Genomic DNA, 23136 nt, shown 5'->3' on the forward strand with positions numbered 1-23136 from the left:
GCAGGGGGTATGGAGTTGGAAGCTCTAGGTTGGAACTGTAACTGCCAGTAACTTGATGTGTGACTTCGGACACTTCCCTTGGCCTCTCTGAACCTCACTTTTTTTTTGAAAGACAAAGCAGGATAATAACAATTTCCTATCTCACAGGGTTGCTGCGAAGATCGAATGAGATGACTAGTGGATTCAACAGGGACAGGGAGGCCTGACACCCAGTCGGTGAGCAGGGAGTAACCGTTCATTCATCCGCCTCCCTGGGTTCCCCACACTGCAGAAAACCAGAGACAAGTCAGCAGCACAGTGGAGCTTTCCATGGGAGACAGAGCATTTAATGAGAGCAAGAGCTGGACGGTGTGGTCAGGAATCATCCCACCCAAGGAACCAGACACATACTCGGTCCTTGATGGGGTTTCCTGAGGCTCTCATACTTTCTCCTGCCCTGGAAAATGCCATCCAGGAGCCCGTCTCTTTGCTACTGCCCCTCTTCCAGAGCAGCCCAAGAAGGAAATAAAATGGACTTGCGGGGAAAAGAAGGTGCTTGTCTCTCATGTCCGTCTCTTACAGGGGGGTTCTGAAGATTCCCACAGCCACTCTGGAGTTGTTGCCCCACTTTGGGGTCTTTGTCCAAGTAACTTCAAGTAGATTGGCCCACAGGCAGGGGTTGTTTGCTGAGAGACAAGCAATCCTGTTGTCACCAGCCATGGCTGTGAAGACCAGTCAACAAAGGAAAGGCTTTCCCCAGAGGAGCTCAAACTCTGGCATGGAAGACTCTGAAGTGGCGTAGCCAGTGGAAATTAACAGCTGTGTCCACTCTGGGCCTCAGGTGGGGAGGACCTAGATAGCCCACTGTGGCCCCCAGAGCACCATCACTGCCCATACTTGGAGTGTGATCCTAGCTATTTGGGGACGGCAGGGGAAGCATCTCCCAGAAAAGATGACCTGCCTGGGAGAAAAGGGGGACCCCCAGAGAGTGCCAGCCAGGGCAACTCGGCAAATGCTGGCCCAGACAACAGGGGACCAAGGAGTTGAAGGAGGCTCACTGGAGAGGTGGGACGGGGTCCAGTCGATTAAAACAGAACAAGGTGACAAAGGGAGTAGGTCGGCCTGTGTTGCGCTGTGGGTGGGAAGCCAGGTGTCATCCTGAAGTTAGCAACTCAGATTCCTCATCCTTTGGTGGTGGCCACACGAGGAGTTCCCAGAGGCTCCAGAAAGTTCTGATTCCCACTCTCGCAGCGGGAGGTTGCGCAAGACCAGGCGTTCTGTCCCTGGCTGGGGTGTCCCTTTCAGAGTGACAGAGATGATCTGAGGCTGCTCAAGGAGAGCCGGAAGGGGCATGGGCAAGGGTGGGTGGTTGTCTTACCTCTCAACCAGGGGGTCTGATTCCCATTTAAACTACCTAGGACGAAGCGAGTGAAAACCAGAGCCCCGTGTGGGGGATGCTTGAGGCAGAGCGGGTACAGGAGCCTGCATCTGATCCCTCAGCTACCTGCCCTCCCTCACAGAGATAATGGCAAGGCTTGGGAAAGATGGGTCCAGCACGCCACTGAGGGGTTCCCTTCATTTCTGAGCCTGCCCTCCAGCTGCCCATGACCATCTCTGCATCCGAGCCTGGAAGAAGAGGTGGCCCATTGGCTGGGTTTTGGTGGTGTGTGGACATCATCGGGTCGCTTTGGGGTGTGAATCCCAAAACTCTGTACAAGGTGTGCCAGAAGGTTCGGTAGTCCTGAGGAGGGCGAGGGCTGTGTGCGTGGTCTTGTGGCTCTTCCTAAGTCTCAATATGTGTCACATTAGCCCAGTCAGGGAAATGATCCAAGTCAAATATGGCCCGTCCCCAGGTGTTGACAGCCAAAAACACACAGAAGACTCCAATTATGTTCATTACGACTCCTGTTTTCACCTGGAAAAGAGACAGTGTCAGAGCCAGCACCCTGAGGCCTCCTGGGAACTAGCGCTCTCAAAGAGGAGGACAAAGCGTCGGCTCACTGGACCTCAGTGTCCCCGTGCCATGCTCTGTCCCTGGCTGGGGTATCCCGACCCCCAGGACAGAGCGACTTCATGTCCCCCAGGTATCCTCAGTGCTCAAGGCATCCCTGGGAAGTAGGCAGAACAGATGGGTTCTCTATGCCCGTGAGCATTTGGAAAATGACCTCAGAGAGGTGACAGGAGGCAACAGCTTAGGCCATTCAGGGAAACGGTGACAGAGCCCAGTGTGTGAGTCCAGGTTCATTGCTCACCCCAGTGCCTTAACCATCCTACAAGGACGTGCCAGCTTCCCCATGGACCTCCTCAGGCTCTTTCTGATGCCCGCTCTGCAATCTTCCCTCATGATCACTAACCGTTGCTTCACTAGCCCGTTATAGATATTTTACCGGGGACTGCAATCAAGTTTGCAGTTCATGGTTTCTGGGACCCACCCTATTTATGAAAACGCTCCTTGGAGTCCCCGAGATACCCAGCCGAGGTTCTGAGATAACGAACATCAAATGTCCAAGGGACATTTCTGGCCTCCTGGGCTCATACACTTGCCCCTTTCCCAGCCCAGAGCTGCAAAGCTGCCCTTCTCCCAGCAAAGGTGACAGAGCCAAGCCAGGCATGAAGAGTTCTTTCGCTGACTACATTTGTTTCCAAGGCATCATCTACTCCCAAGTAGTGGTCTCTCTCTTCCTCTCCCTGCTTCTGCCTCTTCAGACACCCCTACCAATCTCTGTGACTGTCACTAGCATCCCTTGCTGCCTAAGCCTGCCCTGCCTATCTTCATGGTTCTTGCTAATTTGTCAAGTCCATCCTTGGCCATGTGAGTCCCTCAGCCCCATCTTCACCCCTTCCAAGGACTCCCCTGGTGCCTGCATTGGCTTCTCCAGGTGGGAGAGTCTATAACCCACCTCAGAGAAAGAACAGTGTGTGAGGCTTGAGATCATCTCAAAAAAAGAAGAAAAGCTCCCTTCTAAATGTCAGCAACGGCTACGGGTCTGGATGCTCCGCGGTATTCCCAAATCACGTGACATCGTTTCGAAACTCTGTCATTCATAAATGGGGCATCCCTTATGACAACAGCATTATAGTCCGATGGGAGTAAATAAAAACAGCTGTTACCATGTCAGCAACCTTGAGGTGCCCGTAGGTGAACACGATGGCATTCGGAGGGGTGGCCACAGGCAACATGAAGGCAAAGGAGGCGCTCAGGGTACAGGGCAGCATGACGTACAGAGGATTGAGGCCGATGGAGCGAGACTGCGGAAAAACACAGCACTGCAACATCACCGTAGAGAACACAGAAGCTCTTGGGGATGCGTTTCTGAAAGGGATTCTCTGAATGTGCCGGGTACGTTTGAACCTCTGGGCCTCTGTCTTGATTCCTCTCCCTTTTGCCACGTCTCTAGCAGATAATTCCACCTACAGAGCACTGAAGGCTGCGCTTAGAGGTTACCTGCCCTGGAAGCCCTTACCCCCTCAATTCATTCCACATGTATTTCTTGGGCACCTACTATGTGCCAGAGACCATGCTGAGTACTTAGACTGTGCTCAACCTTACAGTGCCACGTGCACTTGTCTGTCTGTCCTGCCACAGACTGAGACAGCCTAGAGGCCAGGGACCACATCTTCTCTCCTGCATATAAATCTGTGGATGTGTGTGTTTTTATACATGCGTGGGGTCATTTTGCACATGGAATTTGGTAGCCCACCTTTTAAATTCTACACTTTAAAATTTAGCCACATCTAACAGCACCTATCAGAGAGTAGGCACTCATTAAATAGTTGCTGAGTGTGTGAAAGAATGATGTAATTCCTAAAATCTATCAAATCAATCATGTATCATGCAGATTTACATGCACATGAGGGCAGACACATGCAAACATGTTTGTTGCAACAATGTAATGGCAAAACGCAGCAAGCCAACTCAATGGTCATTAATAGCGGGATGATTAAATAAAATATGACACATACAAATGATGGAATAGTATGCAGCTGTAAAGAATTGGATTGGTTTTTTGTGTCAATAAGGAAAGATCTCCAAGACCGATGGTTAGATTTTTTAAAAATTAAGATGTATGTCCAGGCGCAGTGGCTCATGCCTGTAATCCCAGCACTTTGGGAGGCCGAGGTGGGCGGATCACCTGAAGTCAGGAGTTCGAGACCAGCCTGACCAACGTGCTGAAACCCCATCTCGACTAAAAATACAAAAATTAGCCCGGCAAGGTGGCGGGTGCCTGTAATCTCAGCTACTCGGGAAGCTGAGGCAGGAGAATCGCTTGAACCCAGGAGGTGGAGGTTGCAGTGAGCTGAGATCACACCATTGTACTCCAGCCTGGGTGACAAGAGTGAAACTCTGTCTCAAAAAAATAAATAAATAAAATAAAAATAAGATGTGTAATGACTATAGAATGATACCTTTTATTTAAAAAGAATGTGTGTATGTGTGTGTGTGTGTGTATAATATCCAGAAAGATACCTGAGAAATTAATAACAGAGGTCATCTCTAGGGAAAAGGCTAGAGGATTAAGGTCTGTATACATCTTTGCATTATTAGACATTTTTAGCCATATATCATCTGCAATTTAAAAAATCTATACTATGAGCATGTTCCCATTTTATTACCCTTTGAAACTGATTTTTAATGGCCTGATAGTGTTACATTACATGAATATATGATAATTTATTTCAGCAAACCCCCTTTTACTATGGATATATTTGTATAATAATTCTGTCATACATCATCATAACATATGTTGGTAGGGATCTCTGATTACTTTCCTAAGAGATATTCCCAGACACGAAATTGCTGAGTCAACGGGTCTGAGCAGGTTTAATGTTTTGGTTCCCCGACCATCCTCATTTTCCTGGCTGTGGGTACCTCATGGTGTCTGCACCCCACACTCCTCTGCAGCCCAGCCCAACGACCATCACCTTTTCCTTTCTCATAGGTGGGCGTGAGACAGGAGTGTGATGGGCCTTAGAGGTAGCTGGGGGAAATTTTACTTGGGGTTCCTGGTTCTAGCAAAGCTTGTTTTCAAAGAGCCTGTTAGGGCCTGCATTTTCCTGGTTGGGGCCCTCGGTGCTCCCAGTTAGGGCTGGAGATGACAAAGCCAGGGTCTGTGCTAGGAGAGAGGAGGCATCACCACCACGTGCCTTGCCTAGCATCAAAGGTGCTCCTCCTACCGCGCATCTGTTTGGACAGTCTGCTTAGGAGAAGAGGAGACAGACCACTTCGTTATTTTTAACGCTTTCACCTCCTTGCTATTTTTAACACTTTCATCTTCACTTGGAAGAGAAAAAAAAAAAAAACCACTTAGGTTTGCTTTTTATACACGCAGACACCCAGGCAGCTGAACGGAAATTCACCACCTTCCATCCTGTGTCCAGGCCCTCTGGAAATCTGTCTCCCAATTCCAGAATAATGACAGCCTCTCCCATGCTCATTGTGTAGTCTACAGAGGCTTTTCACAGCCCTCATCTTACGTGGCCATCAGCACAGCTCTCAGAGGAGAGAACTGAAGGGCCATGTTCAGAGATCCCACATCTTGAACTCGGGTCTTCTGACTGCGAGACCAGGGATCTTTCCATACTACCCTGAAGCGGGTGTGTCTTTGCAATGGATGACAGAAGGAAATGCAAAAAAAAAAAAAAAAAAAAAAAGCCACTGATTTTCCTATAAGCTCTCCTTTCTTCTCAATCCCAACCCAAAAACATGCTTGTCCATAGAACAGAATGCTTTAGCCTGGTACTCAGCAGCTTTTCCCACAACCAACAGCTGCCCCTCTCAATTCTCCAGGATCCCTTATCCCTCTGCTCACCAAGCAAGGTGACTCTTCCAGGAGTCCTCGGTCATGTGCACCATTGCCTTTACTTGTGCTGCTCCATCTTCCCAGAATTCTCTCTCCCCTCCTACCTACTCCCAAGTCCCCACTCCTCCAAGGCCTCTTCCTGGGGGTTTCCAGCCAGTGGTGCTCCCGGTCTGCAGTCCTCCCGCCCACCTGTGCTACATGCTCAGAGACCATGGCACTGGCCTGCTCCTCCTTAGCCCAAGTCCTGTCTCCCCAGCTTGAAAAACAATCCAGTTAGATTTATAAAATAAACTTGAGCACTTGGTCCATGGTTGGTGCTTTGGTCAGCACGAGGGGTACAAAGAGGAGTGGCAAAGCAGCAGAGGCCTCAGGGGCAGAGGCATCCAGGGTGCACAAATCCATGTCACAGCCAGACCCAGGTCTCCAAAGCCTGGTCTGACTCTGGCCTGGATATCGCTGCCTCGTCAGGGACCCACAACATGGCCATGGGTTGGCGGCTTCCTGTGAAGTGGAAGGGCCCCTCCCCACCATCAGGTTACTTACCATGGAGGCAAAGATGGGCAGGAACAAGGTGGTGGTGGCCACGTTGCTTGTGCACTCAGTGAACACAGCAACAAGCAAGGATAAGATCAAGGTGATGGCTGCTGCGGGCACTGCATGCAAGGGCTCCATCTGCTTCCCCATCCACACGGACAGCCCCGAGGCCTGGGAAGCACCAGGAGGGCAGTCATCTGAGGGCTCCCAGCTTGCAGTTCCTTCAGGGCCAGAGCAAGCTTGGTCCGTCCTCCCCTCCCCACCCTGTTTCTCTACACCTCATAGATGACCTCATCCATTCCCACCATTTTCATTCCCATCCTCACTCTGCTGTCTCCTAAATCTGTATTTCCAGCCAGCTGGCCTACTATGTGGATTTACATACCCCGACGCCTTCTGGAAGTGTCCACCCAGATGTCCCAAGAGCACAATAGACTCAAATGCTCCACCCGGCATTCATCCTCCATAGACCGGAATCTGCTTCTTTCTCTGGGCCTCCCAGTCTGGTGAAGGGACTCACCATCCACCAGCCATCCAGCCCAGTAGGCTGGGAGTCATGCTGCTGGTCTCTGTTCCCCTCCTTCCTTAAACCTAGTCAGTCACCAAGTCACCCAAATGTCTCACATCCATCTCCTCCTCAGCCCTCCACAGTTTTGGAAGCTCAGAAGAATGATTTCAGCCAGAAATTGAGGGTTTAGATTTAGGGCTTTAGGCTGAGAAGAGATTGTCCAGGGAGAGAATGAAGTGTGAAAAGAGGAGAGGCCAAGGACAGAGCCTGGGCAGACGCTCTTATTTCGGGGAGAACAGAGGAGAAGTCAGCAATGAAGGCTGAGCAGGAAGAGTCCGAGTCCGAAGTAAAGCTGGAGACTGTGCTGAGCTGGGGGCCAGAGGAGGAGAGAAAGTCCACAGAGTCCAAAGTTCTGAGCTTGAGTGAGATGAAGGCTGCAGAGTCTCCGCTAGCTCTCCTCCAAGCCCTGCCCATCCCAGGCCCCCACTCCAGACATCAGAGTGATTTCCTCAAGTGCAGATCTGACCAACTCACCCCCTGGCCTCAGTCCTTCAGTGGCTGTCTACTGCCTTCACAATCAAGTCCACACCCCCCTATCTTGGGGCCCTCAGAGAAGTGGTTTCTGGTAGCCTCACCAGCCTCCTCTTCTACTTCTCCTCAGCTAAATACCTCACATTTTTCCCTCACCTGTGTGCCACTTCCTGAAATGCCTTTCCACATATGTGCCCCTCCCTAGTCTGTTAAGTCTGTCACTAACAGGGACCATATCTCAATCTCCTCTGTAATCTCTGTGCCTGGCCTAACACTAGAGACATAATAGGAATGTTGGATGGATGGACGGATGGATGGATGGATGGATGGATGGATGGATAGATGGGTGGATGGATGGATGGTTGAATGAGTGGATGGATGGATGGATGGATGGATAGATGGGTGGATGGATGGATGGTTGAATGGGTGGATGGACAGATAGATGGGTGGATGGAGGGATGGATGGATGGATGGATGGATGGATGGATGGATAGATGGGTGGATGGATGGATGGTTGAATGAGTGGATGGATGGATAGATGGATGGATGGATGGACAGATGGATGGATGGATGGTTGGATGGATGGATGGATGGATGAACACATGAATAGATGCATGGATGAATGGATGGAGAGGTGACTAGATAGATGGATTTGTTCACCCCCACAAAAACTTAGCACCCACTAGGCACCAGGCTGTGTCCTAGATATTGAAGAAACAGCAATAACAAGACCAAGTCTGTCTATTACACTCCTGGATGGCTGGGTGGATAGATGGTTGGTTGGAGGACAGCAGCAGCAAGCTGGCTCATCTCTCCTTCTGGTTCATTTCTATCCCCAGGAGGGATAGAAGGAGGTAAAGAAAGTTATATTTTTGTGTATTTTCCAACATGTTCTTCTCTTCCTATGCTGCTACATACTTAGCTAAAGAAAAATTTTGAAGTAGCTACCATGTTAACAAAGAGTTCAGCCAGTAGAAGGACCAAAGGTAGTAGCAAACAATATTGACAAGGACTGGAAAGAAAGATTTCCCTCAGACAAATCAAAGCAGAGATTATGGTGATCAAACCCCAGAGGGTACCTGACAGTGTCCTCTGCCTCTCTTGGCTAACCACGGTCACTCATTCCCTCATTCCTGCAATCGCTCAAAGGTTACTTTCTGTCTTCCAGGCCCTATGTGTGGTGTAGAGTTCCTAGATTACAAGACAGAGCCCATGTCCTCAAAGAACGTGCGATTGTACGAAGGATGTAGGCATAGAAACACACAAGCCCATGGACGGAAGGGAGGAGAAACGCCACCCTCTTGACCAAGAAGAGGGCTCTGGGCAGCCTGTGGCTGGAGAAGTTACCTCGGATCCTTTAGCCAGAGCAAATCCGCCCCCTAGTAGCAGCACGATGCCCCAGGGCACTTTCTCCTGGGTTACCTTCCAGTCCAGCAGGGGAGGGGGATAAAATGGAGTTTTCCTTTCTGGGAAGAAAAATAAACACACACACACACGCACACACACACACACCCCAGAGCATCATTAGGAGACAAAAGAAATCTAATCAAGGGGGAATAAAGCCGTTAAGGACAATGAGGTATCATCTCCTACCTATAAATTAGCTAAAGTTTACAATAATATATACATTGCTGGTGAGGATATGGTGAAACTATTACACACTTTCCTAATAGCATCATAAATTGGTATAACCTTTTTGAGAAGCAATTTGGCCATACATTTTAAGGGCCATTAAGACTTTATATTCTATCACCCCAGCAATGTTACTCCTAGAAGTTTATCCTAAAGAAAAAATACCCTTAAACGAAAAGCTATAGAGAAGAAAACATTAATTTATGGAAATAAATTCAAAACAGCCAAAATGTTCTATAACAGCAGAATGATTGCAACCCCTCAGTGCAATATAATGCCATTATTAGAGAAAATATATTTGAAGACTGTAGCAACAGTAGGCAATGTTTATAGTGTAATATCAATCAAAAGCGGAAGAAGAAACAACAAAGAAATAGGATTCAAATGGTGTGTGTTTTGATTATAATGTAATAGATAGGCATATTAGCAAAGACTGAGAGGAAGAGAGAAAACAAAAAATTGCTGAATGGAAATCAGTGTTATGGAAAATTTGAAACATTTTCGGTTCCTGTTGTAATATAGATAAAATTTCAAATGTTAAATTCAAATGTTAAAAAGCAAAAAAGAGATTTTGCACTAAATAATACCACCGGTAGCTTGAAAGCCACTGTCTCCCAGGCTTTATCTGGGAGGCACTGTCTCCTTCTAGGGCCCAGGGAATCCCATAATGACCCTTTGCTTCTAGGGCTCCAGTCCCGATGACTGGGCCATCAGAACAGGAGACTTACCTTCCTCAGTCTGGTTGCAGAAGTTAAACTTGGGCTTCTGTGAAGGCACAATGAATAGCAGGGTGGCCACAAAGATGGCCACAGTGGCATCGGAGACATACCTAGGTGGAGAAGAGCACAGTTCAGGTGCTGCAGAGACAGTCACTCAACAAACCCATCCGAACTCTGGCAGTTCTGTGTCCAAATGCTCCTATGCAAAGAAACAGGCTCACATAGCCCTAAAAGTCAAGGTTAAGAGTGGTGGCTGGGCGCAGTGGCTCACACCTGTAATCCCAGCACTTTGGGAGGCTGAGGCTGGTGGATCACGAGGTCAGGAGTTCAAGACCAGCCTGGCCAACATAGTGAAACCCCGTCTCTACTAAAAATACAAAAAAGTAGCAGGATGTGGTGACGGGCGCCTGTAATTCCAGCTACTCGGGAGGCTGAGGCAGGAGAATTGCCAGGAGGCGGAGGTTGCTGTGAGTCGAGATCATGCTATTGCATTCCAGCCTGGGTGACAGTGTGAGACTCTGTCTCAAAAAAAAATAAATAAAAAGATAAGAGTGATGTGGTAGACTGAATCCTGACTGGAAATCAAAATGCCCATACTCTTGACCACCAACTTTGGGTGATTCTAAGCAGCCTAATTCCCCCTCTCAGCATGTATTCTCCATAGGTGTATTTCAGGACCTCTTCTTGACCAGGTTCTCCAGAATTCTGGGTTCACCAGGATGACCACGAAGACTTTGGTGCTGACCCAAGCCTACCTTCCAAACGAAATGGCCATCATAGGCAGCATCTCCCTGCCCACATCTTCTGCCTTTTCTAGGATGTACATGTTTCTCATCCTTTCTTACATTCTGACAATGTCTTAGCCAGGAAAGAAACCACATGTACCCCCTTTGCCAAGTCTCTGTCTATGAAGCTCCCTAGATGTGTGTCTTTGAAGGGATTTGACCAGATGTGAAGATAAGAAAGGGAAGATGGCAGAGCAGAGATTTGGAAACCAGAGCTCTGGGAGCCCTACTCCCAGTCCAAGAAATCTCTCACATCACAGCTCTGGACACCCCTGCCTGGCCAAGGATTTTCTGCTCAGCCTACTCAGGGAGGAGAGGATATCACAGGAACACATTTGGGGTCTTATTGTGAAGCTTGGTCAGAAAACAAAAATAAGTCATGAAACCACAAAGTGCTCTCTGAAACCCAGCTCCCAAAAAAGGAGAAGTCTTGACCAAGCAAGAGTGCCTGGGCCACATTCCTCTTGCCACCTGTAGCCGAGAACAGCAGCATTTAGGCATCAGTGCACTAAGCCAGTGATGTGGGTTTTTAAAAAAATTTTATTTTTGTTTATTTATTTTTTTGAGACAGAGTCTGTCTGTGTCGCCCAGGCTGGAGTGCAATGCCATGATCTCGGCTCACTGCAACCTCCGCCTCCTGGGTTCAAGCGATTCTCTTGCCTCAGCCTCCTGAGTAGCTGGGACTACAGGCACCTGCCACCACGCCTGGCTAATTTTTTGTATTTTTAGTAGAGATGGGATATCACCTTGTTAGCCAGGATGGTCTCGATCTCCTGACCTCAGGTGACCCACCCACCTCGGCCTCCCAAAGTGCTGGGATTACAGGTGTGAGCCACCGCGCCTGGCCCTAAGCCAGTGATTTCTATTGAATCAAAGACTTACTTTGTCTCACCCTCCACCCAGGCGACAGTCAGCCAGCCGGGCATGAAGCCGGGGTCTCGGGAGAACCACAGGACGACCAGCAGGAAGAAGCAGATCAGGACGTTGATCTCCGCGAAGGACAAGGGCCCCAGCTTCCGGTATTCCTCCTGCAGCACCTTGAGGGCAGCCTTCTCGTTTTTCTTGCTCTCTAGCCCGCAGCCCCAGGACTTTTTAAAACTGAAGAATGCAAAGATGAGAGAAGGGCAGGGCAGACTGGTTGGCTCAGGTGCTGGTCAGATGGAGCCTAAATGTTCTACAGCAGAATGTAGCAAAAAGACATAATGCTGTCCTCATCGGCTATGGGGCCTGGAGAAAGGTCCTTCCTGCCTCTTTCCTCCTCCCGTTCCTCCATCCCAGAATATAGTAGGGAAAAGTCTCTGTAGAGAGCCTAGAGGGCCTTGGCAGGTGCCCAGCCACCTGGAGACTGGCTGCTCCAGGGTCACTTGGGGGAAGGCCATAAGAAGTTCCAGAGCCTGTGCAAGGTGGGATCAGGGCTCCCTCACACGCTCCCCAAGTCTTCCTCCTTCCACCTCAGCCTAGAGCGGCCTTCGATGGTGTTGGGATGCCAACCGCCATCACCAAGGTGGCTCAGGGAGAGGCAGGGAGTGAGTATGAACCCTGGCAGACAGGGCTAGTCAGGGGCAGAATGGTCCTTGTGTTCCCTGGAGCTGGAGGTGCAGGATTAGGGATCCAGGAGACCCTGGGGTTAGCAGCAGGCATGGCTAGGGCAGGAAGGAAGCCAGCCCAGGATGGGTGCCCCCATCCTGGATGGGACCCTTGGGACCAGTATCCATTGTCCAGGGTGCCCTGCAGGGCCTTCCCTAAGGTGGTGTTGGCATGAGGAGGCAGGGAGGAGAGGAGGTTCTTGGAGGAGGTGTAGAGGGGAGCTCAGCTGTGGACAGGGGATAACTGGGGCCACTGTGCACAGGACAAAGGCCTTAAGGTATGCTGAAGAGTCCATTCACACATTCCAGTTCCAGCCACTGTTGGTTTGAAGGGGTGGGCAAGACCAGGAGTATTGTCCTGGAGAGCCCTCCCTTGTGAGAGCCCTCCCTTGTGAGAGCCCTCCTGGGGGCCCTGAGACATAATCAGAGGAAGGCAGGGATTGATGGAATAGGATCTCATTCCTGGAGCCAGTGCTGGATGTGAACAGCCTTGGAGAGTGTGAGGGCCAAGTGTTGGTGTGATGGTGGCTTGGCCTGGTACATGGGGGCACCAGGACATCAGGTCACAGCTTTCTGGGGGTGCTCAGGGGTCAGAAAAGGAGGCAACACTGATGGGATCTCAGGTCTGCACCGTTGGCTATCATTTCCCTGCCGGGCAAGGGGGCAAGGCTGTGTGTCCTGAGGGCCACCCGCTAGGGACACTCTCCCGACATCGGGCATGGGGATGGCTCCGCTGTGTAAGACGTGGCCTCTCTGCGGTCACGCCCTTGGCTTGGTAAAGTTTGTGCTCTACTAAGCACCTATCTGCTGCCACCTGTCGTCCTAGAGATTCTGGGGCTCAGCCAGGGGCTTCAGGTTTCCAGCATAAGGGGTGACCTTGGTATTACTAGTGGCCCAGGAGCCAGAGCCTGCATTTGGTGCTGGCGGCTCATCCCCAGCACCACAGTAGCTGCAGATTCAGGGGCTGCATGGAGTATGTAGCCGTCCAGTGCTGGTGCCCCACAGTGGTACCGCTAAGCCTTCAGAGTTTCTCGTGCTAAGCAGCTTTGCTCTCATCTCTGGGTTAATTTCATCTGCTGATGACTAGGCTGGCATGAGATGCAAGTAAATTGGTCCAGTTGGCCTGTGAGGGGCCTAGGTCAGGGTCAGGGGGTGGGGACCACAGCGTCCTGCAGCAGAACAGCCTTCACCATGATGCACCATGGTAAACTTGGACTGAATGTGCTGCAGAGCCAAGAAGAGGGGAAAGATCCTTGAGCTTTGCATGCCTCCGCCCTGGCAGGGGTCCCAAAGAACCCTCATCACTATTACAGGAGGTGAGCCTGGTTGGGACAGTTACATATAACCAGTAATAATATCCCATGTAGTTCTTGGGGGACCTGGAGTGGGGTCTGGCCCTTTTGGCTACATATAGCCTACGAGGCTACACGAGGCTCCTCAGCAAGATAGTTTTTCTGGATTAGGCTAGAGGCCGAGACCTTAACCCCGTTCTCCACGATCGTTCAGATGAAGAACTCAAGTGAGGGCAGAGCCGACAGTGGAGCTGCTTCCTGCAGCTGAGACAGGTGCTCCCTGGGCTCAGGTGGGGAGGCCCATGAGGCCACAAAGGCAGGCAGGGACTACCAGGTCCTAGTTTGTGGCAGGACGTGGCCTGGGCCAGAGCACTGCTCCCATTACTCAAACCGAATGTAAAAGCTGTCCTCTACCTTCCAGATCTGGAACCAAAACAAAGCTCCTGTGAACCACCACGGCCAGCCACACTGTGTGCATCCAAACCAGAGTGGCCCGTCGGGAAGGGGTGGGACTGGACTGCAGCCACACACCCCACCATGAGCATGCTCAGAAGACCCCTGTGCAGACACTCTCAGGCTCCCCTGCCAGTTAACGAGAGCTGAGAAAGGCCGTGCCAGGCTGGGTGGACTCAGCTTCAGGTTCTTGGCTGCGAGTCTCCAGGGGCCTGACATCCACCTCTGGCCAGACAAGAAGCGGATGGTGCCCTTTTGGCCCCAGCGCCATGCTGTCTCCCTCCTCTTTCTCAGCAGGCCTTGGGGTTCTAGGGCAACCTCGGGCCCCAACTAGTGCTTGTGACACCTGGTCATGCTTAGGTCTGGAGGCAACTAAGGGCAGCAACCCTCAGCCTCCCCAAAAGCAGATGCCATGTGCAGTGGAAGCCAAAATGCCTGGGTTTAAGTCTCAGTCCCCCTGCTTCCCTGTGACACACCCCTGTGTCGACTACATAACCTCTCCATGCCTCAGCGGCCTTGTCTGTAAATTGGGAATAATAATAATAGTGCTGACCTCACAGGTTGTTGTGAAAATTAAGTTTAAGAGTGCTTGGGCCAGGCGAGGTGGCTCACATCTGTAATGCCAGCAATTTGGGAGGCCAAGGAGGGCAGATCACCTGAGGTTAGGAGTTCAAGACCAGCCTGGTCAACATGGCAAAACCCCGTCTCTACTAAAAAATACAAAAATTAGCCAGGCGTGGTGGTGGGTTCCTGTAATTCCAGCTACTTGGGTGGCTGAGGCAGGGGGAATTGCTTGAACCCAGGAGGTGGAGGTTGCAGCGAGCTGAGATTGCACCACTGCACTCCAGCCTGGGCGACAGAGCAAGACTCTGTCTCAAAAAAAAAGAAAAGAAAGAAAAAGAGCACTCGAAATTGTGTCTGGTACATAATGAGCACTCAATAAATGTTGGTCATTATTATTTCTATTGCCCCATGAGAAGACACACATGGTCACCTGCAGCGGGTCCAGGACCATCTCCTGAGCGACCTGTTCGATGGATGCGAGCAAATGAACAGGACTTTGGCCCTGGTGCAGATGCAAGAGGCAGGGCAAAGACAGCTACTGTCAAAGTCAAACTGGGTGGCCAGGCAGCCATGAAAACAGTTTCCCCTGTCCCGTCCATGGGCAGGACAGAGTGGGGTTTGGGCAATGATCATTAATATTGTTATTCTTACTATCATTATTATGATTGTTTTGAATGTGTATAGCAACTTTTTTTTTTTTTTTTTTTTTTTTTTTTTTGAGACAGAGTCTTGCTCTGTCGCCCAGGCTGGAGTGCAGTGGCATGATCTTGGCTCACTGCAACCTCCACCTCCCGGCTTCAAGCAATTCTCCTGCCTCAGCGTCCCGAGTAGCTGGGGTTACAGGCGTGCACCACCACGCCCAGCTAACTTTTGTATTTTTAGTAGAGACAGGGTTTCACCATGTTGGCCAGGCTGGTCTTGAGCTCCTGACCTCAGGTGATCCGCCCGCCTCGGCCTCCCAAAGTGCTGGGATTACAGGCGTGGGCTACCACGCCCAGCTAATTTTTGTATTTTTAGTAGAGACGGGGTTTCACCATGTTGGCCAGGCTGGTTACAAACTCCTGACCTCAGGCGATCTGCCCACCTCGGCCTCCCAAAATGTTGGGATTACAGGTGTGAGCCATCGCGCCCGGCCTGTATAGCAACTTTTTAATAGGAGTTTTCAGAACAGTTCCTCCTTCAGAAGAAAACTTAGGAAAATTCCCTATTTTCCCCGTGAAATCACGGGTTTCCGTGGGCACTTCTGCCTCGCAGCTTTGGAGTCTCTTCCCTCTGGTCACACATTCCCCTGGTTTGACTTGACTCAAACTCCCTGTAGACGGAGGCACAGAGCACATGCACTTAACTCAGAGCTGAGTACTTTCCATCCTGCTGTGGTCTCATCACCTTTGCACCACAGATAAATTTGTGTGTTTTAGAAAAACAATAACTTTTCTTTTTAGCTATTTGTCAGCCACGGGTCATGGTTTCTGTCCAAAGTCTGGCTGCCATCAAAGGTGACCCCTGATGAACCTGCTTGTGTGCTAGGAACAGGAAGGTAAACTTTCTAGGACCTGTACACTACTGGGAACATCAGACGTACTCCGTAAATGTCTGGGTTTGGATGGATTCGGTTGTAATCACTCCTGGTTTTACTCGACTTAAACTTCCCGTGCATTGAGGCACAGAGCATATGCGCTTAGCTCAGAGCTAAGTCACAGGTTTGCCGTGACCTGGCCTGATGAACCCACATGGCCAAGAGGAAGCTCACCCAGCAATGTCGAACTGGCACGTGGGGATCAGCTTATCTTTAATTGCTTTAACCTGCCTGCTCTTGTTCCCTGTGCTGGGAGCTGTGTGGGGTGTCTGGCATCAGAGTGGCTCTGGAGGAATTCAAAGTCACTGGAACCCAAACGCAGATACTAAAGGACAGGACTGTGATATGCCCAGGGGCCACTCAGAGATGGAATGGGGGTTGGAGGGAAAGTCAGGGAAGCAGCATTTGAGCTAGCCTCGAAGGCTGAGGAGGTGGGAAGGTAGAGAATGGCATTCCAGGAAGACGGGACCACGTGTGCGCAAAGCTCAGCCAGCAGCCTGGGGTGGAAGGAACAGGAGGGCAGACTAGCAGGAGACGGGGCTGGAGAAAGATCAGGGTCAGACGCGGAGGACTTTGTAAACCCGCCTATTGAGTCTGAAGGCTCTTCTGCAGCTTGGAGGCATAATTAGGTATAATGAGGCCGTGAGCGGCTCAAACTTACTTGAATCTCATGTAAGCAAACTGGAGCCACAGCCAGGCGAACAGCAGCATCACCAGCATATTGGGAAAGGCAAATGCAAACCAGGAGGCAAAGTTCACGAGGTCCTTGCTGTCGGGAAACAACCTGCAAGGAGACACCGGTCCCCACCTCAGATGCTGAGCCGTGGCAAGCCAGCCTGGCCCTGTGCGTGGGGGTGGAGCAGCAGCTGGGCCCTGAGCGGCGGGCCTGTGTGGGGGCCATGTCCTCCTGGGGTCTAGCCTGTGGCCGGCGCAGTGGCTCACACCGGTAATTCCAGGACTCTGGGAGGCCGAGGTAGGTGGATCATAAGGTCAGGAGTTTGAGACTAGCCTGGCCAACATGGTGAAACCCTGTCTCCACTAATAATACAAAAATTACCCAGGCGTGGTGGCGGGCGCCTGTAATCCCAGCTACTCGGGAGGCTGAAGCAGGAGAATCGCTTGAACCCGGGAGGCAGAGGTTGCAGTGAGCCAAGATCGAGCCACTGCACTCCAGCCTGGGCAACAAAGCGAGACTCTGTCTCAAAAAAAAAAAAAAAAAGAAAGAAAAAGAAAAGAAAAATACACCTTTTATACACATGCGTGTAATTTGACTGATAGCTCTGGGGATCCACAGAGCCCTCAGCAATCTCATCCTGTGGGTTTCTGCAAAGGATGGTCCCCTGACTTAGCAAAGCAAATCTCAAAAGCTTCCCAGAGTGGAGGCTGGAGGAGGGCCACTTCCGCCGCAGGCCCCATCTCCCATCCCTGGGGCTCTGCTAGCCCCAGGGGCTGCCTCTTTTAGCTCAAGAATGTCAAAGCAGACGCAGAGCTTTCCCCACTCAGCCCAGACAGGCTGCTCTTCCCAAAGAAAGTTACTGGAGAACTGTAAGGATATCATTACAGAAAACACTCCCGAAATTAAAACAAACGGGTTGTTGAACCTCAAGTTTCTGCCCAGCCAGGCTCCAGACCTGTCCTTTCCACCTCTCAGCTCCTGCACCCACTGCCCTCCCCACCCCTGTCCAGGCTCCTGTCTACAAAGGATGGCACCACCTTGTTTTTGTTCCTGCCCACTCCAATTAGTACATACCTCAATTAATACGTTTATTTACCAGACGTGCCTGGAAGCCCCAGGCACCTTGCCACCCTCAACAGACCATGACTACCCCGTGGCAGGGTCCAGGTTCCTCTCCCTCTTGTGATCCCAGCCCCCCCCAGCAGGAGGCCAGGTACAGAAATGGGGTCCTCATGGCCTGCATCCCTTTGTGGCCAAGGCTGGAAAGTTCCACACCACCCCATGGTTCACCTGTACACCTCACAAGGGGACCTGTCACCTCAAAGGCAGTCAGTGGGACTATAAGGAGGCAGTGAGGCAGTGAATGACCCAACCCCAGCCCTTCATACCATCTGTAGACCTCAGATATCACGGCACCATCACCATTGGCCACCAAAGGCAGTGAGCCAAGGGAGTGGTGGGGAGTCTTTTAGAGGTGTCTGTTTTCTACAAGTTTCAACAAAGGACCCAGCATCTGGAAGTACATTGTCATCTGCCATGCCTTTAGCTCAGCGTTCAATCCACACTCTCTCCCTGAGCCAGAATCCCTGAGCCCAGGGCAGGTGGTGGCTCTTGCGTCATAGCAGAAAGCAGACTTGGATGTTGGCTCCCCTGGCATCAGTAGGGGTGCCAGGACACAGAGGCTGGATGGGGCCACATCTTTCCACCCCTGCCAGGCTCCCAGGCCAGGTCTGGCTGCCCCAAGCTCCAGGACTCTGCAGAGGAGCAGAGAGAGATGGGCAGGTCCCTCCAGCCCTGGTACCCACTTTGTAGTCCCCAGAAGGTGTGACCAAGGACTCACTCGTTCATCTGGCCCAGGAGCACCACGTTGGGTCCCGTCCCGGTCAGGGTGGCAGTTCCCCCGATGCTGGCCGCGTAGCAGATGCACAGGGTCATGGCCTTGCACAACCTATTCCAGTCTTCGTCCTCCTGCTGCCCCAGAGCGGGGCCTTCAAAAACCACTTGGCTCCCTGTGGTGGGCACAGCGCTGTCAGCTGAGCCGGTCTTGGGGGCTGCCTGCCCAGGCCCGGCTCCTGACTCTGCTGCCGACCTGAGGATTGGGAGATCCCAGCTCTGCTGATTTAGCTGCCCCACTGGGCTCCATAAGAGTTGTTGGCAGGGATGTGCCCCATTCCTCTCTGTAAGCCCCAGGACCTTGCCCTGGGTCTGGCAATCAGGCCGTCAGCCACAGACCCTGAGTCTACTGCTCTGGGCTGGGGATGGTAAGGGGACATGGCAGACGGCATGGCAGATGCTGTCTTGCCTCCCTCAGCTTGGCACCTAGCAGAGAAGCAAGCATGGGACACCAAGTCCAAGACCTATGGGAGCAGAGAGCGGAAGGATTTGAGCTGCTCGAGGAGGTCAGAGAAGGCCTCCTTGAGGATGAGCATGAGTAGCAAGGAGTGAGGGGCACCCGTAAGTGCTCGCAAGATGCCCGAATGAATAATCAGGTGAACGCACTGATTTCTGCAACTGATGGGAACCGAGGGTGGGACTTTGTTCAAAGCTCTATTAAAGGATCTAACTTTTATGCAATAATCCCCTTCCTAAAACTTACGACAACAGTAGTTTCTATTTTTTTTTTTTCTCTGTGCGTGTTTAAAGGAGGGTTCCAGGAAGCAGACAGGGAGAAGGGGGTGGCCAAAGCATGTGCCAGCAGAGGGAGGGGAAGGCTGCTGTTGTGGCCTGGCAGTGCCCTGGCCAGGGGCTCACCTGGCAGCTCACTGGCCTTGCCCTTGTCCACCAGCTCCAGGCCGGCCTCGGTGGCTGCGCTCGTGGCTTCCATCTGCTGCAATATGGCCTCCACAATGGGCACCATCATGGCCGTGGTTGCCGTGTTACTGATCCACATGGACAGGAAGGCGGTGACGCCCATAAAGCCCAGCATCAACCTGCAGAGGAGGGGCAGGGAGGAAAGCCAGAGAATCCCCACCCCACCCCCATACTTCCTAGGAAGCAGCTGGGGACTGGGTCCACCCCTGCAGGGATGCACAGGTGTTGAGGCCAATTCAAGATCGGATATTTGAATAGGGATGACAGTTTGAGAGCCTCCCCTCCCTCCCTCCTTCCCTTCTTTGCCTCCTCCATTCCTCTCTCCCTCCCGCCTCTCCCACACACATTCCTGATGTCTACTCTGCTTGCTTCTGGGGTTACCAAGAGGCCTCAGATCCAGTCGTGGTTCTAAGGAGCACCCCTGCCCCACCATCTAGCAGGGGAAGCCCAGGCAACCAGATGGTGCCAACTCAATATGAGCTTGCCCTGGGGTATGCCGGAATACCCCTACGTGCAGGCAGCCCCAGCTTCCCACTTCTGGCTAGGAAATTCCCACCCACTCCCAAACCCTGCCTCACCTCTCAGAAGTTCAGAAGGGCTAAGCAGAGTAGGGGTAAGGTGAGCTGGGGAGGGAGCTTGGGAAAGTGTGACTCTTCTCCCGCTGCCACTCCGTCCCCACCATCTCCCCTCCGCCCCCGCATATACACTTTGACCCCTCCATGCTGCAGTGGAACTGATCACACAAACAGTATTCAGAAAATACACTCCCTTTGCTTATAACCCCTGCTCCCTTCTCTGCCGTCTATCAGGAAGACTCCTCATGGTCCTTCAGAGCCTGCCCAAGCAACGTCCCTCGCCCGGGACCGCCCTCTCAGTGTGCGCCAGGTGGGGCTGGTCTGGCCATTCTCAATCCTCCCGCTTACTCTCATCATCGCTGTGCTGGGTTCAAAGCACCGGTTTCCACGTCTGCTCTCTCCTTAGGCTGTGAGTAGGGCAGGGCCTGACTCTGCTCTGTGGCTCCACACGCCCCAGCTAGGGGCAGAAGGAGCTTGACTACTCTCAGCCTGCGGGCCCTGTTGCAGCCAGGCTCCTCCTCAGGGCTCCTAGTTCACCCGGGGGTAGGAGCAGGGGCAGGGGTAGGAGCCTGAAGGGACCTAGAAGCTGTTCTGCACCAGGGCCCAAGCTGCTGTCCTCATAGGCGGACATTATGGACCCATAAAAAAAAAAAAAAAGCCTGGGACCCAGGCTAGGAGGAGGGGGAGAGTTTGCATGAATGGAGTTGTCTTAGAAGAACCACGGCTTCTACATGCTATTTCAAGGCACCAAGGGTGCCTCACATACAGGTGACCCGCAGGACAGCCAGTGCCTTGGACAACTGGAGACCGTGCTCAGAGGAGCCGGGTGGCAGGAAGGAGAGAGAAGCATGTATGAACTTGGGTTTGGAAGTAGAAGCTCTCCAACGTGCTCCAGAATGAACCCCACTGGAGTGGCCTCCCACCCAAGCTGGCCACTCAAGGGGGCCAAGAAAAAGAATTCTGAGGGCCCCGAGGTCCACTTTCCTGGGGTCTCTCGTTTCTAGAAAATACGACGGCTTTCGATTTGACGCTAAACCAGTCACTAGAAGGAATCAATGCCAGGATGTGTAACAGAGATCAGAGAGCCACAAAGCCCCCTGCTCAGGGGAGTCTGAGGCACCCAGGGAGCCCCGGGCATGGGTCGCCCGCAGGGCAGGCCAGTGTCTGTGTGTGCTCGGGGTCTAGCGCAGCCCCCGGCACGGGGGCGCCTCAGGAGGAATTTACCGTGAACTGACCAGGAGCTGACTCCCAAGGGCTGGGCCTGGGACATGGCATCATTAAGGGGACACATTGCCTCAAAAGGAAGATGTGCCCTGAGTTTCTGATTAGAGAGGACACAGACCTTATCAGAGAACCTGGGTCCAATCCCCGTGTGTCCATGAGCAAATCACTTTACCCCTCTCTGCCTCCAATTCCTCATCCACAGAATGTGGGCGGTAAGAAGAATCCTCAGCTGTCAGAGTTGTGAGAATTAAATGAGGCAATGAATAAGCTTCTGGCATCATGCCTGGGGCCTTGTAGACACTCAATATACGCATTATGATCATGATTGATTATGGCTATGATTATGGTTATATTGACTCCATGGCTTGGCTGGAAATGGCCAGCTAGATTGGCAGGGGAGATCTTGAAAATGGAGAGAGAAGCTGGGGTACTGAGTGATGTCAGGGAGATAAATTAAGAAGCTTCTTTGCAGTGGAAATAGATGCTCCAGCTTGGAGAGAGGACCTTTCTGTTTCCCCATGAGCTGGGTGGTTGAGCCACTTCTGGCCTGCTTCCCCTACCCCATCAGACACAGCTTGATCCAGCCTCTATCCAATTTGTTCCCTGTGGAACCCTGCAGCTAGCTGCCTCCCCCAGGAAGCCTTCCAAGCCTGCAAGGACTCTTGCTGACCCACCTCCTCTGGATTCAGAGGACCCTTACTTACTGCTGCTCACCGTGTGCCACCACCACGCGTGCATCTGGTCTCTCCAGCTAAAGCTACAATGCGTCCCACCCAGCCAAGTCCAGGTAAGCCCATGGCCAGCCCTCACCAGTGGGCGGCCCGGTCTGTGCCACCCTCCACCCCCTTGCAGCCCTGGGGCTCATGCAGAGCCACGTGGCAAGAGAGAGAAGGCGTAATTACTGTGCAGGCTTGGCCCCCACCCAGAGGAGCGTGCGCAGGGCTATCCTCTTGTGCAGGTTCCAGCGCTCCACAGCCACGGCCACGATGAGGCCGCCCAGGAACAGCATGTTGGTGTCCTTCATGTACTGGACACACACCTGGAGCGTGGCACGAAGGCCCCATCAGGGCTGCCCCTTGCCACACACTAGAGCCACCCAAGTCCCAGATGCTGACTTCAGGGACCGCTTGGAGTGGGGATGCAGGCCCGAGTGGTGTCTCCCTGCCAGGGAGAACCCACAATGGAGGTTTTCCGGTCACCCCCAGGCCTGTGCGGCTCACAGAGAGGACCACAGAAAAAGACAAGGGGAGAACCAGGAAGTCACCAGGATCCCCTCGGTCTGCTTACCTGCTTGGAGTCCAGAATCTGGAAGAGTGGGAAAAGCAAGACAGGCATGAGAGAGGTGACAGCCAGAGGGATGACTTCTGTGCACCAGTAAATGGCCATGAGGATGATGACGTAGGCGCACCTGACAAACTGAAGAGACAGTCCTGAGGCTTCGGCATGTGGCCGCCTCACTCTCCCCACCCCCGGAACCCTCCGGACGGCAGCTGGCGTGGATTGTCAAGACACAGGGGCGATCTCAGAGGGAATCCACTCAAAGTCATCCTGTTCCCCCAGCCCTAGTCAGCACAGCTTTCCGGGGTCAGGCTGGGGAGGCAGGCATAGGATCTATCCTCAAAGGACTCCTGCCCCATTCCCACCCCTCGTCCCTGCCTCCCTCCTTTCCAGAGGTGTGGTTCTAGGCACGTTCTTTGATCTTCTCAAACCTTGGATTAGCTACCTCTCAAAAGAAAAGATCAAGAATAGGACAAGGAAGAAAAGGGAAAAGGAGGAGAAGGAGGAGGAAGGGATAGAAGAAAGAGAGGAAGGGGGACAGAGGAGGAAGAAAAGAAAGGAAGAAGAGGAGAAGGAAGAGAAGATTAAAATATCTGTTACTTTGGTTTTTTT

The 23136-nt window shown here is 52.1% G+C and overlaps 1 protein-coding gene across 1 annotated transcript in view; it reads right to left on the reverse strand.

The window, feature by feature from the left end:
- Nucleotides 1–217: 217 nt before the first annotated feature.
- Nucleotides 218–23136, reverse strand: part of LOC105472893 (solute carrier family 13 member 5) — a 28822-nt gene continuing 5903 nt past the window's right edge. Inside the window, exons 2-12 of the mRNA XM_011726474.2 lie at nt 22534–22662; nt 22149–22285; nt 19388–19566; nt 18477–18645; nt 16622–16744; nt 11372–11587; nt 9714–9814; nt 8701–8819; nt 6324–6485; nt 3091–3228; nt 218–1894 (exon numbers count right to left, since the gene is read on the reverse strand). Coding sequence (XP_011724776.1) covers nt 1763–1894; nt 3091–3228; nt 6324–6485; nt 8701–8819; nt 9714–9814; nt 11372–11587; nt 16622–16744; nt 18477–18645; nt 19388–19566; nt 22149–22285; nt 22534–22662 — 1605 coding nt within the window. The 3' untranslated portion in view covers nt 218–1762. The remainder of the gene's footprint in view (nt 1895–3090; nt 3229–6323; nt 6486–8700; nt 8820–9713; nt 9815–11371; nt 11588–16621; nt 16745–18476; nt 18646–19387; nt 19567–22148; nt 22286–22533; nt 22663–23136) is intronic.

Source organism: Macaca nemestrina, chromosome 17 (assembly GCF_043159975.1).
Source record: "Macaca nemestrina isolate mMacNem1 chromosome 17, mMacNem.hap1, whole genome shotgun sequence".
NCBI lineage: Eukaryota > Metazoa > Chordata > Mammalia > Primates > Cercopithecidae > Macaca > Macaca nemestrina.